The sequence below is a fragment of the Phaethon aethereus genome (genome assembly GCF_964289735.1).
Source record: "Phaethon aethereus genome assembly, chromosome: 2".
Lineage (NCBI taxonomy): Eukaryota > Metazoa > Chordata > Aves > Phaethontiformes > Phaethontidae > Phaethon > Phaethon aethereus.
In genome coordinates this window covers 55,535,546-55,554,082 of record NC_138582.1, presented here as the reverse complement: position 1 = coordinate 55,554,082, position 18,537 = coordinate 55,535,546, and the positions used below count along the sequence as shown (strand labels likewise).

General features: G+C 44.3%; 1 protein-coding gene across 1 annotated transcript in view; it reads right to left on the bottom strand.

The window, feature by feature from the left end:
• Positions 1-9,170, bottom strand: part of EMILIN2 (elastin microfibril interfacer 2) — a gene marked incomplete at both ends in the record, with an annotated part of 35,123 nt that extends 25,953 nt beyond the window's left edge. Inside the window, 2 exons of the mRNA XM_081996833.1 lie at positions 8,794-8,916; positions 9,046-9,170. Coding sequence (XP_081852959.1) covers positions 8,794-8,916; positions 9,046-9,170 — 248 coding nt within the window. The remainder of the gene's footprint in view (positions 1-8,793; positions 8,917-9,045) is intronic.
• Between the last annotated feature and the right edge of the window lie 9,367 nt (positions 9,171-18,537).

Below are 18,537 nucleotides of genomic sequence, written 5' to 3'. Positions count from 1 at the left end.
AGCCTTATTGAATAGAAGATAACAAATCTTCACCATTTAACGCTTTTACTGAATGTAGATCCATTCTTTGTAAATTATATCGTCTGCTTTTGCATGTTGCAGCCACCTAAATCTCCAATATATTTGGGAGTGCTGAAGTAGCACACAGACACCCCCCCAAAAATATTACCTAGAATATACAATTAAATGCGATATTTTGACCCGCCTTTTTTTATTTTGTAGGCTGCAAAGGCTTCCGCTGAAATGTACCTAAGTTGGCCATTTATACTACACACTATACTAAACCAGAACCAGTTGATCCCAAGTTTTCTGCTTCCCAAGAGTGCAGGTCTAATTGCAACCCCTACAGATGGTGGCATAAATCCTAGTTCCACTGAAATCATGGAGACTTTTAGCGATTTTCTGTTAACAGTGAGTTTCAGTACACTTGAATTTCAGGTGCCTACTGTGTAGGTACGGACAGGCGTTAGTTGTCTGTATTGCCATTGCAGCCATCAGAAATACAGTCAATACAGCCAATAGAGTCAAAACAAGGCTGCCGCTCATCTTAAAGTCACCGTTTACATCTGATTGCCCGAAGAGCATGCTGGACACCATTGACCTGCATCCGAGTTAAACACTCCTGCAGGTCTCAGCTCCCATGCTCACATTCATCCCCTGTATGGCAGACAACTCAGGTTAGGATAAGCCAAATCCCACCTCTGGATTTTTTTCTTTTATAACCTTGCTACTGCATAGCAGTGCGGCAGCTAGCTTGTGTTTCAGCCAACAGATGAGTTTAATTTGAGAAAAATACATCTTTACTAAGAGTTTTTCCTAAGACATTTATGGCAAGTGGTGGAAAGACGTTTTGACAGGAATAGATTAGCCTAACAAAATCTAAGTGTTCAATAAAAGCAAGCCATGGAGTCGGTAAGAAATCCAAATTATACGCTGTAGCAAAAATCTGTTTAAAAAGAATCCTAGTGAACCCCAAAATAGTTTTTGATTTTGTTCTGACACGCTAAGCTGCTTCTTACAGAGGAACTTAAAGTCTCATCTTTCCATTGCTGCCGTTCATTTAGCTGGCATTTTTGCTCTCCAATATTTATATAAAGAAGGTCAGCACACATGTTTGCAGGCGTTGAGGTGTGGGGAATTTATTTTCCTTCAAAAACCTGCCACTGACTTTACCCACTACCCAATGCCTGGCCCAATCACAGCCATCTCAACTGAGGTTCCTGAAAGGCCATGGTCAGGTCTTTATAGAACATAATAATCAGGCCCTAATATACATTATCAAAAGCAAGCAGAGGGTGTTTCAAAATTGTTTGCACTGTGGAAAACACAATTTTGAGGCACCTCTGTGGAATACATAAAGTTATGATGACCTCCACTAGCACACAGTACCAAGGAGGCTCAGCTTCTCTGGGCATGCACAGGCATATAAGGGTGCTTTTAATAAAGTTTGCACTAACGTATAGCACGGCCAACATTTGCACCAGATCTATCCTGGGCTAAATCCTGAATAAAAAAAATTGCTACTGGTTGAAAGCATTAACAGGGACTGAAACTGAAGGAAAGCAAGAGAGCAAGTTAAAGCACTACACATCTGCATCCTGGAACACCACTGCCCCTCGTGTACACAACTAAGAAACCATCCATCCAAGTCACTGCAGAGTGCTCTAATATCCGACTACGAAAGCACTGTAATTTTACGAAAAGTGTCATAAAATAGGCGTGATGGTTAGAGATTAAGTACTTTTTCCAGTGTTTATTGTTTGCTGTGTCCCTTCACACCACCTGAGAAGCATGATAGGAGCAAAGATTCTGTCTGGAAGAAATTGCTACTGGGCAGAGACCTGGCACAGGTGACTTGCATTCCTCCCTCCTACTCCATCCACAGCGTATCAGCTCTCCTGCAAGCAGAAAAATTGCTTTCCTCCATCCCTAAATACTGTCCTTTCATCTACTGGTGCCAGGGAAGGAGCAGAGAATCATGGTGCCCAAATCAGCCCACTACAGCCTGATCACTCTCACACGGTTCTTTTTAATGCTGAACATTAGTTCAATGCATCCAAGAGAATCTGGCTGAATTTTACTGCAGAGTTTGGTTGGTTTTTTTTATTAAGAGAGGGAGAAAAGTACCGGAACTGGTAGAAGACACAAATGCTCAACCCTGCTCAGACAGCACCACATGGTTCCATTTGTAGTTCCATTCAAAAATCTCCAGAAGTGCCACTGTTCATTATTTATACAGTGAATTTTGATGTCACTCACCTCAGAATTCTTCTATCCAAAACCCTGAGATTCAAAATACAATTTTCTCTCTTTGGAGAGAAATGTTTCTTCTTGGGAATAAACAATCAAAGGACTGCGCACTCTGAAACATGCTCCCATGCCTCATACTAGTGTTTCTGTTTTCCAGCAATGTGTGTGTGTATATATCCATACACACATCCACCCATCCACCCACCCACCCACCCATCCATCCATCTCAATCTTTCTCTCTGTATCTCTCTCTCTCTCAGCCACCATGGATTTTATTTTTAAAAAGTTGACCACTGAAGTCCAGTAGGGAATGCCAAAAAAGTAAGTTTCAGGTTTAAAATTTTAATACTCTTAATGAATTACCACTCCTGAAAGCTAGGTAGACGTCCTCTTCTTATGAGCAGAGAAATCAAGACATAGGATGCATTTAAGTAACTTACAGCCACAACCAGTCTATGGCAAGGCTCGAAGCACAGCTTTGTTCTTGGGATTTACAATCTTTATCTTACATGGTTGCTTCCTTCCATTTTGTCACAAGATGAACACATACCAGTCAACTACATGCTGACAGACCAACAGTAAGCTACTAAAAAAACCACTGAATAAAATGGGATAGCATAACCCTGAAAACACAGTCCTTTCAGAAAGATGTTGTAGAGCAGTACTGTGACGTAGTCTACCAGTGATGGAAGAGGAGCGACTCCGCAACAGGTTATGTGTGAACAACATCTTCACCTGCCTCTTCCAGCAGCAGGGACCAAGTTTCTCATCTTACACCAGTGGAAAGGTCAAGTGAGGATGCAGAGCACTGCTCCCGATAAAGCTGCCTGAGAAACTGAGCTCCAGTACTCTCCCTTCTGTTTCTCTGTCCATGAAATAAGCTTACCTCCAGGATCATACTGCTGACAGAATATTTGAAAACACACACAGATAGAATAGATAACCAATACTTTCATGAATGCAAGAGCTAACCTGTGGGATTAGCTGGAACCCCAACTTTCAGAATAAAATGCAGCATTGTTTTGAGAGCTGATACTTCCCAAGACATCAGGTCAGAAGTGAACCAGAGAGGAGAGGAAAGATGAGAAGTGAATGCAAAAAAAGAAGTCAGAGCAACCATCTTGGGAGCAATCATCTTCAACGTGTAAAACTGGCACTTCCCACTTTCTAACGGTGCAGAATGTTGCTTGATTATTTGGGTGATTTATCACAAAACAGGCCTTAAACAGGTCAGCAGCTCCCTAAAATTAACAATTTGTTGTTTTGGCAACAGTTTGGTGCTTAACAGAAGAGGCCCAGACTTCCAGGTCACGCATTTCTCAAACCAGAAAAGCGTAAAACCTCTAATTATTTACATTAATGTGAACTGAGGAGCAGTTTGTGATTTAATTATTGCAACAAATACGAATGATGTGCAAAATGACAATTCCCTGTCCGGTTCACAGAGAAGAAAGGATCTGTTGTGGTCAGTGCATGGAGGCAGAGATGCACAGTTTCAGGCTCAGAGACACAGCCAGGGAAGTTTACCACACCCAGCAGGCGCTCAGAAGATTTTCAAACAAGCACTCCAGGAAACTGAAGTATGTTCTGAAGTTTTTTAAGTTTCCTTACTGGTTTCAATGCACAGCCCCTCAGGCTAATCTCCCTGTGTAGTCAGCTAGCTGGAGCCTGTACAAAGAAATTCTGCTTCATACACAATACACTAAGTAGGAAAAAAAAAATCCTGAAGACCTTTCTAGATATTTCGAGGGGAAACATTAAGCAGCCCTCACTTTCCCTTCAACTTTTTGTGCGTCCTGAAAGCTTTTCTTACGAGATATGCATATGCTAGAACCCAGTGCCAAACATAGGCTCTGATCTATGCTGACTTGTATATCTTAGGTTTGATCCTGCGCAGTGCTGAGCACTCTGACATGGCTCTGCACGCTTAATTTCTAGCGACTGAAGAGTCTCAGAGAAAATTACATGAGGACTGTTGAAAGGTTAAGAACTACATGGGGATTTCCTACATGTTCCTAGACTGGGCTGACGTGCTCCACTCGGGTCATTCCGGGGTTGCCAGAAAATGGTAAGCGGAAGAAGCCGTTTAACTTGAACTGCAAGTCTGATATGCTGTTTCTCAGTAATAAAATGTCCACTTCTACTCAATATTGTTTTATTAATAAACATTGAATATGGCTTATTAAAATCTGTGTGTTACTAATAAGTATAGTCACCTATCCTGATATTGATGATTGCAGAAAACTAGCAGCAACAGTCTCCGAAGTTATTTCAGTCTTTTGCCTTAAATCTTCCTCTTGGCAATGATTAAAACTGTGATTAGTTTGGCAGTAGGCTTATTCAAGGTTATTTGAAAGTACTGAATGACAAGAAGTTGAAAATATTCCTCAATGACAAATTCGGAGAGGCTTGCTAATTTAGCTATGGGTTCATTCATCATTTTCTTGACCATTGTCTAAGTATGCACAACCTAGTGAAATAATGAGTTTGCTTATTATACATTTATCATTAGTGTTAAGATGAGAAGCTCACATTATATCGTGAAATCCGTTCCCCACAAGCTAAGGACAGGTGACCTGACTCATTATACACTTGAGCACACAAATACCTTTATTCACACGAGAAGAATTAACAGGAGCTGGTACATGAGTTAGAGGATCTGATAAAACATCCTTTCTTCAAGTGCCTGAGCAACCTGATCTAACTTGGAAGCTAGCTCTCCTGTTAGCTGTGGGCTACGGCAGGATTACATGGCCTCCAGAGGTTCTTCCCATTCTAAATTTTTTTCTATTTGATTTACTACCTCGTATGGGGAAGTCCCATTTGCCAGTTCTGTAGCAAAGACGGAAAGCCAGAAGACATCCCTTTGCTTCAGCCGCTTCAGTTCATTTCAAAATTTAACATTAAAACCTTACTACTGAAAGTGGATTTGCCCAAAAATGCTGGACCAGCAATTGGTACAGCCAGGTGTCCCAACATACTCTACAGGACAAGAGGCAAAACAAACAACCGGTGTAACAACATCCTACTCTGAAGCGCCTTACACTGACCAGAGGACGTCCAAGAGAAGTCACAGCCCTAAAGAATGTGTAGGATCTAGCCAAAAGGGTAATACATTTTGCTTTTAGAATCAGAGCGCGCTATTAGTTACAAATTGCTAATAATGCTAATTAATTTACTAAACTATTCATAAGAAAGCTAGGAAAGGAAATTCACAAGAAAAAAAGTGGGGAGGGGTCAGTTATTTATGAAGCAGTATTAAATTTCAAAACATACAAGCTCTTTTTAGTGGGTAAAAACACTAATATCTTTGTATAAGCATCTTTCAGTCCAATGACCCACTCATAACAAAGTTCCTCCCTCCTTTGCTGGTCACAGTTTTAAGAAAAATAAATCAGGAGCCCCCCATACTTCAAAGGGAAAATACTTCAAAGGGCCCTTCTGCTTTTTCCTTCTACTCCCTTTCTTCCTATCTCTTAAGCAGCCACACTTCAACTCACATTTATCCCCGACACCTTAATCAGCCAAAGCATTCACTAACTTTTCAGTGAGAAAATGCACTATCGAGCCCAAATACCTATAAAACACTTGAACAATGAAGTGTAATAATTTCCTGAATTTCAACATAACATGTCAGGAAATAAACCCTGTAGCCAAACTGAAATTACAGTTAACACTCCTAGAAGCACAGTCATTTCAACAGGGTTTTTTTTTCAGACAAATGATATTTTAATGGGCCTAAAGGGTAGATAAAAAGGGTTCACACATGCATATGATTTTTAGGCTTAATCAGAGCTTTCTAGTTCTAAATGAAATACATATAAAAAAGATCAGTGCTGACTATAATCCATATCTGCAATACACACTCTCTTGTACGTGAAGAACATGTGGAATTCAGGAGCACACTGTATGTTTAAGGCAGTTAAACACTCCCATACAAAATGCAGTGAGGTATTTAATTTAAGTAATTGTTATGCATAACCTACACTGTATCTAATTACCAGAAGGGCTCTTTAAACCTAGTCTTAAACTAATTTAAATCAATAGTAAATCCGCTGACTGACAAAAAAAGCCCAAATAGTACTTAAGTACTAATAAAACCCATACATCTATGATACAGTTAGTAAACTCTTTGTTTGATTTGGATTTCACTGTCCCTACTGTCTGCAGCAGAATGGTCTCTTAGATGAGCCACAGCTATCAGAAGGAGACTACACAGGGACTGTAGTTTATTCTGATGAATATCTGCTATTTAGTTCATTTTTAACTTCTCTATGTAAGTGTATAAAGGAAAAAAGAGAGTAATTTCAAAAAAGTCCTCACAGTCAGTTCTTTCTTGCTTTTATAGCTCTTTCCTGCCCTATTTTTGTCGACATGAGCTAACAAACATATATAAATATATTTTGTTATTCAGATCACTACTGAATTAAATGGTACTTTTCACAGGAATGAAGTTACTCCTGTTCACTGGGGTTTGCAGTATTTGAACAGTGTATTTCAACCACTTTGGATTAGTTCCTTTATTACTCTGCCACTACAAGAATGTGTATATCAGCAACAGACAGAAAAATAAAAGTCACAGCATACAAGCAGAGAGTTTTGAACACAACATTTCAAGATTTTGATACAGCATCTGTTTTCAGTGCTAATTGAGCTGGTGCTGTAATAGGTACTTAAAATATTTTATGTGAAGAATAAGGAATTATTTTGCAATTGCCATTAGGGTTTTGAAGAAAATAACAGTTATGTTCACCAAAGAAAGTCAAATTGAGGAAACAAAGGCTTACGATAAGTACCTAATTCCATTCTCAAAAGAACAAAAAAACCCCATGAGATTGGCCACAGCCGGCAAGACCAAATGTCTGTTTAGCCCCGTATTCTCGCTCTGACAGCGACCAACTCCAGATGTTTAGGAGAAGCACAAGGGCAGACAATGCCGTTTCACAGAACCACAGAGTAATCTGGAAAGGATGGGACTCCTGGAGGTCATCCAGTCCAGCACCCTGCTCAAGCTGGGCTTCCCCTTCTGACTCCTGCCAAACATCTCACCGCTCGAGCAGTTCTCAGCCCAGGCATTTCCTGAGCTAGAAGCAATGCCTTTGCACTTTCTTCATTATCTACTAGCAGATAGACCAAGAAAATCCTAATTTACTGCCTCTGAAATTCCTTATCTTAATGCTCAGTGATTTATGTGTTCAACGAGCTCAGTTTCAACCCCTCCTCACTCCTCCGTAGCTCCACTACTGAGACTCTGCACAACAGAGGGCACACCCCATTACACAGCCCATAAGCTCAGTCAGAAGTCCAAAATGGCCAGTTCAATGCTCCAAAGAGAAACAAGGAAATTACACAACACAGTGTTACTCAGCTCCCTGCTTCCTTCGATATTTCCCTCAAATTCCAGTGTTTATATATTCCAATAGAGAAAAGCTATTTTTCAAACAAAAATAACAACCCAAACAAACAGCAAACAGTGCATTTGAATGCCAAACGCGCAACACCTATTGTCACAGGCCGCAGGGTGGTAGCGTCATCGATGTCCACAGTCCATTTCAGTAGCATCCAGGACCTAGCAGTATCAGTCTCATCCTCACTGTTTCACGTCAAAATAAGAACTAGTTGTTCTTTGTTGTAAAAGAATCTTCACCATCACCTCTGTCTAACTCTGAGCCTAATCCCCCAAAAATCTATGGGTGTCCTTCCAAATGACTTCTGGGGGAGGTGAAATGGTTTCACAGAGTGCTTATGACCTACAGCTTTCACATAAAAGTGTGCAAATATTACTGCTTTTCAAGTGGAGAAATTGAGGAAAGGGGATTTGCCCGCGATTAGCCAGAAGACAGGTGAGATACAGGTGTTCCCTGGCTCCTGCTCTACCTGTGGGCTCACACAGCCTTGCTACAGCACACTCTGCTGTAGGTGGTCACTCTACAGACGCTCAATCACACAAAGCTTGAAATCAAACAAGTCAACTTTATATTACTGTAAAAATCTCTGCACTGGCTATTCTCCTTGCTGGACAACGGACAGGGGTGCCCAGATGGCAGATGCTCCGCCGCACGTTCCGGGCTCTCCCTGGCTGCTTCGCACCCATCCAGCAACACCGAGCAACCACCAGACCGGCTCTGAGGGCCGCCGTACCCTGGCAAATCCGGAGCGGGGTGCGTAGGTGCGCTCGCAGCAGGTGCTGGCGCTCCCGCCGCCCACGCAAAGGAGCCTGCCTGCTTACCGCCTCCCTGCGCGCCGCGCCGCGCCACGCCGTGAGCTGTGCCAGCCCTTTCAGCTCTGCGGAGCGGACTGGCTGTACGGACCGACGACGCGCTCAATCTGGCTCTAATTAGCTTCGGCTGCCTTGTGTTTGCAATAGGAGCGAGCGCTTTGTTCGGGGCCAGGCGGCGGTACACGCTCTCCTCCCCCGGCCGCGGGCTTTTTGGGGTGCTGCGGCCGGCCCGAGAGCAGCGGCAAGCGAAAGCTGCTCCGCCGGGGCTTGGCAGGGGCTGGCCAAGCGCTTTTCCTCCCGAGATCACCTCCTAGGCTACTTACACCGGGGTGGGCTGGCAGGGGAACTGGTTCCAGGCGCACTTGTACTGGGCCTGGACGTAGCTCTCCGTCCCGTCCAGCACCGAGCAGCTCACGTTCCTGTTCACTATGTAGGCGCACCAGTTCCTGCGGGGGGAAGATAACGGCCGTCAGGGAGGGGCAGCCGGATGAGGGGGCCCGCACGCCGCCCCAGCCCGCCCGCCCCGGCGCCCCCGGCCGCGGATCCGCAGCCCCCTCCGGGGGAGCGGTACTCACTTGCTGCGGGAGCCCGGCCGGGTGTACCGCAGGTGCGGGGTGGCGTGGCTGAGCCCGGCGCCCAGGGCGAGGAGGAGCGGCAGCGCCCAGCCCGAGGGCGCCGCAGACCCCGGGCACAGCTCCATGGGACGACGGGCAGCGGCGGCGGGCGAGAGGGCAGGGCCGGTGCCTCTCCGCGGGCTTCCCTCCGTCCGTCTGTCCGTCCGTCCCGCCCGCCCTCGCCCGCTCCCAGCTCCCTCACTGACGCAAATCCCCCCCACCCCGTTTCCGCCCTCCACGGCGGCTCCGCACCCCCCTCCGGCCGAGGCGCCGCTCCCCTCCACCCCCGCCCGGCCGGCCCCGGCCCCGGCCCCGCTCCGTCCGGCCCCCCGCCCCGCTCTCGCCCCCCGGCCGCGGAGGAGCGGCGCTGCGCGCAGGCGGAGGGGCAGCCGCCGGCCCCACATGGCGCCCGGCCGCCATCAGCGGGTCCCCCGGGGGTAGCCCCCGCTCCCCGTCCCCTGCCGGAGATGGCTGGCGGCCGCCCCCGAGCCTGTTTTTCCCACTGGAAAGCTGATGGGGGAAGAGAGTCCGGCCCGTGGGGGAAGACTAGGGCCGGCAGGGGGGCCGTGCCCTCCCCGGAGTCCCGTGGCAGACGGCAGCCCCCGAAACGCGGGCAAGCGGAGCGGGTGCAGGCCAGGTGGACTCGCGGTGCGTGTGAGGGAGGTTTTGGTGGGCTTGGCTGGCGGCCCTGCAGTCACTGCCTTGACACGGTCGGTGGTTCCTTGCATGGCCCAACAGGGGCCTGGGAGGGCTGCTGGCGGCTGCCTTTGCAGGCGATGTGCGGTAGCAGTTATTCATAGGGAGAACCGCTCGCTGAGCAGAGAGAGCAATGGCTATCCAGATTCACTCAGGTGTTAAAAATCTCAAATCGAGCACGTTGACTGGGTGACCAACCCGTGCGAGGCCGTCTGCCATGGGTCCCACCACAGTCCGGACCAGAGTGAGGCCTCTCTGTTCTCCTCAGCTCCCGCTCTTCTGAAGCTGTTTTGGGCAAAACTGAACGAAGCGTGGAGGCTGGGCTGGGGCAGGCTGCTCCCACTGGAGGGAAGGAAGAGAGCGGTGCTTGGGTGGAGAAGAGGCTGGGTGGGAGACTGGGGAGCAGTGCCAGCTGCTGCTGCTGAGCCTGACCAGTCCCAGCCCTGCCTACGCACTCCCAGGCCTCCCGTGGCCACAGCAGCCGCTCAGGCTTTCTAGGTCTCATGTGCAGGCAAAAGCAGGCAGCAGGGCCAGGCCCTTTCTTCTGCTGTACGCAGCGGCCTGCCTGAGCTGAACCTGGACCTCATCGTCTGCCCCGACCTGCTGAAACAGGCAGGTTTCATCTGGCAGTAAGTCTCGCCCAACGATTTCACTCGGCTTCCAAGTCTGATAGGGAAATGAGCCTTAAATGCTGAGGTCAAAATTATGCTGTCAGACTGCTTTTTAGTAATTGTTTCAGTGGAAATGTACACTAAAGCTTCCTGCCTCCAAGAGAAATGTGTTCCGTTACAGATGCATAGGAACACTTCGCTGGTGATAGGTAGCAATGGGAAAATACCACGTTATTATTGTCACTTCAATCTGTCCCGTTTCAGTTGAAAAAATGGCACCCTCCTAACACTCTGCAGCTGCTTTGGAGTGAGTGGCACCTCACTGTCTAGGTGAGTTAAACCATTTGCTGTGCCACTGTTTACATTTGCAAGAGCATGCCATTCACGCGTCATTATTTGTGCCGGCAGAAATTACTTGGTGATTCTCCAGCCTGAAGAAAGCAAGACTACAGTTCGGTCCCTAAAAAGCAATATATTCCTTTTTCCCTTCCTCATCCAGTCAAGAAACTTGTGAAGTTGGTCTTTTTCCAAAAGTGAGGAGCAACATGGAAGAGGTGTATGTTGTCCCACAAAGGGAAAGTCATTAGGTAATGAAAGACTGAGGTCATGCCCGTCTGGAGAATGACTGCATAGTACAAAAATTAATAGGCTCATTTAAGCAAAATGAGCATGAAGCAGCAGTATGTTTCCATATACAAAGCGCTGAGCTTATACCTGGGTTAAGATAAGCAGATGTTACCTGATTTGCCATGAGGGCTCATTTCTAACCTGCAGACTGCAGACTCGATTGCATGATCAAACACAACCGGGAGCATCGTTAGAAGGAGCGTCATTACAGCCTTTGGCTTACCCCAGGGATATGGCAGATAATGAGTCAGGAGTTGCCTGTAACTTCAGGACTCTGTCTTTGGAAAAAATGTTTATTCACTTGAGAAGAGTGCAAGAAAGCCTCTCTCCTATTTTCTGATACAGAAGAATTGTCCCTTTACTGTCTGGATCAACTACTTTGTAAATATTATGAAACAGGACTTTTGTAGTGTTTGCTGCCATTACTTTAAAAGGGTATGTGAGACTTCTTCCACTGCAAAGCACAGTGTATTTTTGAGTTTGTTTCATTTAAAATAAACCATAACAATGAAAAACAAAATCCTGCAGGACCATTTGCTTCTCCTCACGGAAACCAGAGCTCTGTGGGAACTTGAATGCAAGCACTGTTGCAGGGAGTGAAGTTTTATGCATGGCTGCGTGATGGCTCAGTAAGGAGTAACAGCAGAGGATGACTTCTTTTGAGAAGTATTGAGCTGAATAGAAATGGATGAATCTGGGCAGATGCATAGAGCTGACCTCAACTCCTCTGGTATTCACACTGGGCCTATGATATCAGCTGATTCAACAACGACCAGAACAGAAACTGGGCTCTGCCAGGAGAATCTTCAGCTCAGGTGCCTGCTGAACATGCAGTCCAAGCTCTGCTCATGGCTGCATTGTTTCTGTGGGTGTAACTAGTTTTATTTCAGAGTGGAAGTATGAAGGTTAATAGCGCTTTCAAGGAGGCAGCAATGCTCACGCTTTATTTTTCTGTGCTGTATCCTCTCATCTCTAAAAATTCACAGAAATCCCAAGACAGATGATTCTTACAGTGCATGGAAAGCATCCCTCCACCTCTCCCTCCAAATGGAGCGTGTAGGCTGTGAGTGCACTGAGGAGGGCTTCGATGACTGGTGAGGTCAGTACACGTGTTCTTGGGAGCTGGAAATCACAGACATGAGTCCATAAATCCTTTTAAATGGTTTAAAAGTTCTTGTTTCTTTGCTAAGCAGTCTGGCTGTGTTTTCAGCACTGAGACCAACCGCACTTTCATACTTCGTAACAGCATAATGATGGGGAAACAACTAGGGCCACGTCTAAGGGTCTGCCAGAGAGAAAAAGGTGCACAGAGCGGGCGGGCAGAATAAATAGCAAAAACGTTATCAGGGTATTTACTGCAGGACTCTGAAAGAGAAATTTGTCTTTAATGGTGTGGTGCAGGGAGAGGAAATGGTGTGCTCCCTGCAGTTTAACTCTCTTTATGAATCAGCACTTTCTGTAGATTTCAGCAATAAATTACTTTGTGAATTCTGAGTTCCTCCTTTTCTTCAGGTTCACTGCCTCAAAAAATTGCCATAATAACCTGAGGTGAGTGTTTTTTAGAGAGGTGTTTGTACTTCCTCGACACTTCACTTTAATAGAAAAGCGCTCTCATCTAGAAATATTGTCTGTAGCACAGAAAGTCTTTCAGATACTCCTCACCCAGCCATCAGATGCCAGAAGCCAGCCTACAGCTGTGCGTAGCCTGGCTTTACATTTGGCACTGTGTTAACTCCATCCATGAGTCAAAGCAGGTCACAGTGTCCCTCTGGAAAGATGAAACTGGTATTAGGGAGCAAAGAAAGGTTTGAAAGGAAGCTGTAGGAAACTCCAAGCTAACAGAAGAAAGCTTCGATTGAGGTGTATGACACATGCTGGTTTGGATATAGCAGGAAAAGCACTCCGTGGGGAAAAAGAAGTTTGAATACTGTCTTGCAGAGACATGATACAGCCTCGTCCCATTCATTTGACCTGGTGTGTATGTTGCTACATAGTAATCTCAACATTAATGTTAACATTAACATTTCTAATTCGAGTCTAGGATTGGTGTCCTCCGACTTCTCCCCTCTCAGATCAGATCATGAGCTTTTTTTGCAGTATCTTTTGAAAAATTATTCCTGACTGCAAGAGTCAGGTTTCAGTTTTGAAATTTTTCTGTGTAATCACCTCTCTAAAGTCAGCCAGACACATGTTTAGCTGTGGATGTTTAATGAAAATTAATGGCCGAATGAAAAGTAAATAACAGATGTTAATAAAATTACTATTTATAAACATGTTAACTTAAATTTAAAAATCCAAGCCCTAGTCAGGGATGAATAAAGAAACAAAGGAGAGGAGGGAGAGCAGAAGATTTCGGTTTTCTTCTTCCAGGAGAGCAACCTTGGAGGGCCATAACCGTTATGCAACTATAAAGATTTTGTTAATTCCACAAAAAAGTCTGTAGTGGAGATCCACTCTACCAGCTTTGGAGTATGCAGAGAAATGAGCATGTCCATGTGGTCCTGACCAGTGCTCAGGTCACATCTTCACCTAGCCGAAGTGCCGTATTTGCCTATCTAGGTGTTGATGGTGTGATGTCGTATGGGCTACGTGGAACGGGCTCAGGGATGTTCCAGTGCCTGGGTGGGTAACCTGGCAACTCCAGCCTTTCTTCTGTCATGTTATTTCCTTTTTGAGGGAAAACATTTGTGCTAAGTTTAATTATTTAAACAAATCAGTGTATTACAAACAGCCAAAACATTGCCCAGTTGTGGCATGCATTGAGTGCTTGTATTTAAATCGATGCTCATTTGGTGGTTTTGGCTAGAGAACAAAATAAACAAATGCTGGTCCCTGGGAACAGCTATCTGAGCACACTATTGCAATCTGCTCAGGGCTTCAAGGCAGGACAGCAGAGATCAACATACATTACTCTCCACCACGAAGGAAGATCTGCTTGAGTGTTGGAGAGTTGTAAACCACAAGTATGCCACGCTTGTGGAACACAGTATCTACTTTGTACTGAATTATCATGACAGCTAAAGAAAAGGTGAGTGAAGTCTACACTGTTTCCATGGGAAGGGTAAGCTGCTCTTGTATTACTCTGCAATGTGAGAGGACTGAATGACACATCATCCACTGTTACCATGGATTTCCTAGCACAGCAAGTCTGGAGCATGTGCAGAGAGAAGACATCAGAGTATAGGGTGACAATCAGAAGAAAACATTTTAAAGCTCTGCAAGATCTTTTGGTGAAGAGCCCGAGGCTGCCTGACACATGCGCAAAGGTGGAAGAAGTTAAAGAGTACTGGAAAGAAGATCAGAGAGATCAGCATTTTTTGGCAGATGGGTCGGGGTGGGAGGCTAGAGGAGGTATGGGGAAGAGGTTTCTTTTGTGTCTGCTTATCTTTGGTTTGATGGAATTGCCAAGTGACTTCAATGGAGAAGATGCATAATGCTCTTTTGTTCTTTCCACAGCTACTACTGCCCTAACCTGCACATACGGCAGGACAAAGTTGGTTCATACATCTGCTACCTGCGCACAGACCTTTCAAAAAAACGGCAGGCAAATTGCTGAAACGTACTTAGAGACTGAGTCCGAAACTGTATGCATTGTTTACCCTTGCTGTAAAGAGGTTCTTCCAATCTTGCTTGCTATGGAATCAAGAATTGTCATATTTGGTTACAGACATACTGGTGACTCTGGTTTTGATATCTCACTTCTGATGGTAGTGCAATATTTCAGAATAAAGAGTAAAACTGAGGTCATTAATTATTGTGCAGTCCTTACCTCCAATACAGGGCAGCTTCCAGAGTTTCACGGCATGGACTGCCCTTCTTAATGCGCCTCTCTCTGATTGAATGTGTCAGATTTCAGCTTTCATGATTTTTTAGAGATGAGCTGGAAAGGAGAGAAAGGGAGTGGCACATGACTTCACAGTGGTTGGGACAAAGTTGTCAACAGATTTTTAAACAATTACATTGTTCCTGACAGAAAATTACATGATTCTGAAGTTTTAATTCTTCCTTCATCAGTTTATCCAGTCTCCTGCTGAAGTTGCTGGTTTTTTAACTAAGCAAGAACGTTACATGAGTTTAACCAAAACAGGTGCAAGTTTCTATGCAGACATTATAATCTCAGTGTAGGCAGAATAGGTGTTGGTTTAGTTCAAGGAATTGATTAAAAATGGAGCAAGTCCACTTAAAATTGAAGATAGAAGGTCTTCCTGAAAACAAGAGGTGGAAATTCTCAATGTCAATAAGACCTAATACTATAATTCACAACATCATTCTTGCTTCCTTGGAAAAAATAGCTCCTGGCCTGATTATTTCCCAATCAAAAAACCAGAAAAAGACTGCTAGTTTTAAGGAAGCCTTCTGTACATTTCTTCTGATTCTTATCTTTTTTGCATTCAAAAGCAAAGATAAATTTAACTTCTGTTCAACTTGCACACTGCAACAAAGATTTAGGGTTCTTAAAGAAATTTTGTGTTTCAAAGTGAGCTAACCAAACACAACAATGCCAGGAATATTTTAAATAAGACCTCATTAGGTAAAGACCATGGCCGCAAATATTTCATGCCTCTCTGCAGTCACACCATGTTTTCAGAAGAGGATTTATATAGGCTGGTTATTTTTTCTGATTCAGCCTTTTGGACACTGAGCAAATTTCTTCAGCTGCTCTAGTTTCTCCCTGGTAAAGGGTGCTGCTCATTATTTGTCCTGTAAATTCTCATTAAGGTTACAGCAGCTCAAAAGCGCAGAAACCCAAATAAAAGACAAGAACAAACCCCAAATCTCTTTTTCCAGCTGCCTTCTCCAGTCTTACATTTTCACAGCATAATGATGGTATGTGGCTGTCCTTAATCTCAAAAACTACAACTCGAAACGTGTGACTGCAGCTTCTGGTGGAGAAAGGGAAATGACAGCTCCCGGCGCCGCTGCCTGCGGCCGGCGGGGCTGCTCACCAGAAATGCCAAACGACGGGGAGGGAGAGGGGAGGAGAGTCCCTTTTAGCAGATCACTCTCTTCACCCTTCCCCAAGGCACTTTTCTCCCCCCTGCTCATCCCTCAAAGGTTCTTTTGTGCAGAAGGAGGTTGGCAACCTCCTGCAAATACGGGGGGAGGCTGTAATGCTTTTGTCTGCACAGATCTACTGAAGGAGTGGGACCTCCTGTATGACAGCAAGGCTGTCATGATCCAGCTCATAAAAACGGACTCATTGCTTCCACTCAAAGGAGTTTACAGTCAAATTAGACTCAGGTAGCAAATAACATGCTGCCTGTTTCTCAGCACAGCTGTGAGCTCCAGTGTTGAATGGTGACAAACGGTATCTTGCTTTGTCATAATGTGAAATGCAAAGGTAAGCATCTGATGATTTTTTTGCAGTTGCTTTTGATTCTGTATCATTCAAGAGTTTCAAAGGAGGTGGCGATTTTAAAAAATGAGAAGTTAAAAGCAGGAACAAGATGAAGTGTAAGAGGCTGCACGACAGTGTAACTGGGGATAAGACACAAGAAGGTGTTGGAGGTAAGAAGGCGCAGAAAGAGGAGGTGGTGAGCTCCGTGGTATAAGGATGGGCAGCACCTCGCTCTGATCATATGCTCAAATCCTGTGAAATGTTGTTACTCAAACAATTGCCTTGTTATATTGTGCCTTCTTGTACTTCATATACTCTGACATGAATTTCTATTAGTTGGGGCTGAGGGGAAAGTCTTTGTTCTTCCCCAGGCCCTCCCGTATGTCGGGGAGAGGCCGTCTGTAAATGTTCCACTATTGAACCCTAAATACCTTCTGAAGGGATGTGTGGTTGCAAAGACAAATGTACCAAGAAGCATATTCAACTGGAAAAAAAAGAAAGTTTATCTCTTATTTTGTTCACGGAGTTTACAAAAAATTATTTGTGATTATTCTAGAGATTGTTCTAGAAATTAAGAAATGTTTGGCATTGTGTCTGAATTTTGTATCTAATTGTGTGATAATCAGACTGCGCAAACCATTTGTATTGAATTTCCCAGGGCTGCAGTAAAATAAGCTGCTGATAGCAATGCTCTGGTTTGATCAGTTAAGCAATCTAAATGTGCTAAGGACAACATCATTAAAGTAGGTAAGTACTTCACTCCCACCCAAATGCCTGCACCTCCGCGAGGACTGGAGGTTAAGCACCCAAGATTTGTTTCAATGAAACCTCTTTGGGATAACATCACTGGATGCCACCTGTATGAACTGTGCGCCTCACTCTGTCACCTTCTCTTGAAAACCTCAGGCAAGAATCAATAGTTTAATTAAAACCAAATATTCTTTTGTTCAGACACACTGGGTTAAGGCAATGCCACGACTTGGTTAGCAAAGTCCAACAAGTAGTAGGCCTTGTAGTTAATTACAATTAGTAGAAAGCAAGGAATATCTAAATATATATTGAAGCTGTCTCTATCTTACCACTGAAGTTTCCATTCTGTGTCCTGACATCCTTCAGCTAAGCATTTATTAATATTGATAAATGTTTAGATTTTAGAAGAGATCAGATATTTCAGTAGCATCTCTAAGTTATTTATGAGATGAGTCCAGCTCAGTCTTGAATTTCCTTTTCCCTACCTGAGATCAAAACCCCCTGGTGACACCATTTCCTCTGATTCTTTCAGACACGTCCTACTCTTCAGCACCCTTCCTGCTGCAGGCTGTACAGATGAGCATTCTTGATCAGCCATGGACTTGTATCCTCTTTAATTTGTCTTTTATTGTTAAAAGGAAATATCCATTGCCAAAGGAGGGTGTGTCTTTTATATCATTTTGGAAAAGCAACGTCTACAGGAATGATGGCTGATGGAGAAGTTGTTAAAAATGATGAACGTTGTTGGTGTGTTTCCTGTGTGGTGGACTGAAAACTGGAGGATCGAATGACTGTAATACTTTCACTGAACAACAAGACTATATGTAGTAGTGGTAAAATGAACTCATGGTTTCAGAATTCACTTAAGAGAACATAAGATATGAAGAATTTATGTATAGCAGCATGTGTTCAAGAATGAACTCAGTCATGGACTCAATTCAGGGCATCTGGCATTATTTACAGCATTCGCTTTTACTTTTAGGAGCACAGAATTTCAGGCTTGTATAGTGTTATTTAAAATAGTTTTTTATGACAGTTAAAACTGAACCCAAACTTTAGGACTAGCTCTGTCAGGGATTGTTAATACTGTGCCAGTCAGTTTTAGGCTTTTCTTTTTATTCTCTATAGCCATTTACAGAAAAACTCCGTGGGGTCATTACTGCTCTAGGATGAGAAGTGATTAAGGAAGGAATTCTGTTGTTTTATATGTACCTGGCAGTGATGATAGAAGATCTGAACAAAATCAGAGCTTTGTCGCCTTCAGTGTTACACAGCCACAAGCTCTGTGCCAAAGCCCCGTCTCTACAGAGAGTTTCGCCACTTCAGTTCTATTAACAGTGTTAAAGCCAGAAAAAGAGATGTAGATATAGATGTGGTTATCGTGCATAAACCGGTATAGCCTATTTCAGTTTGGGAAGTGGTTAAACCCTG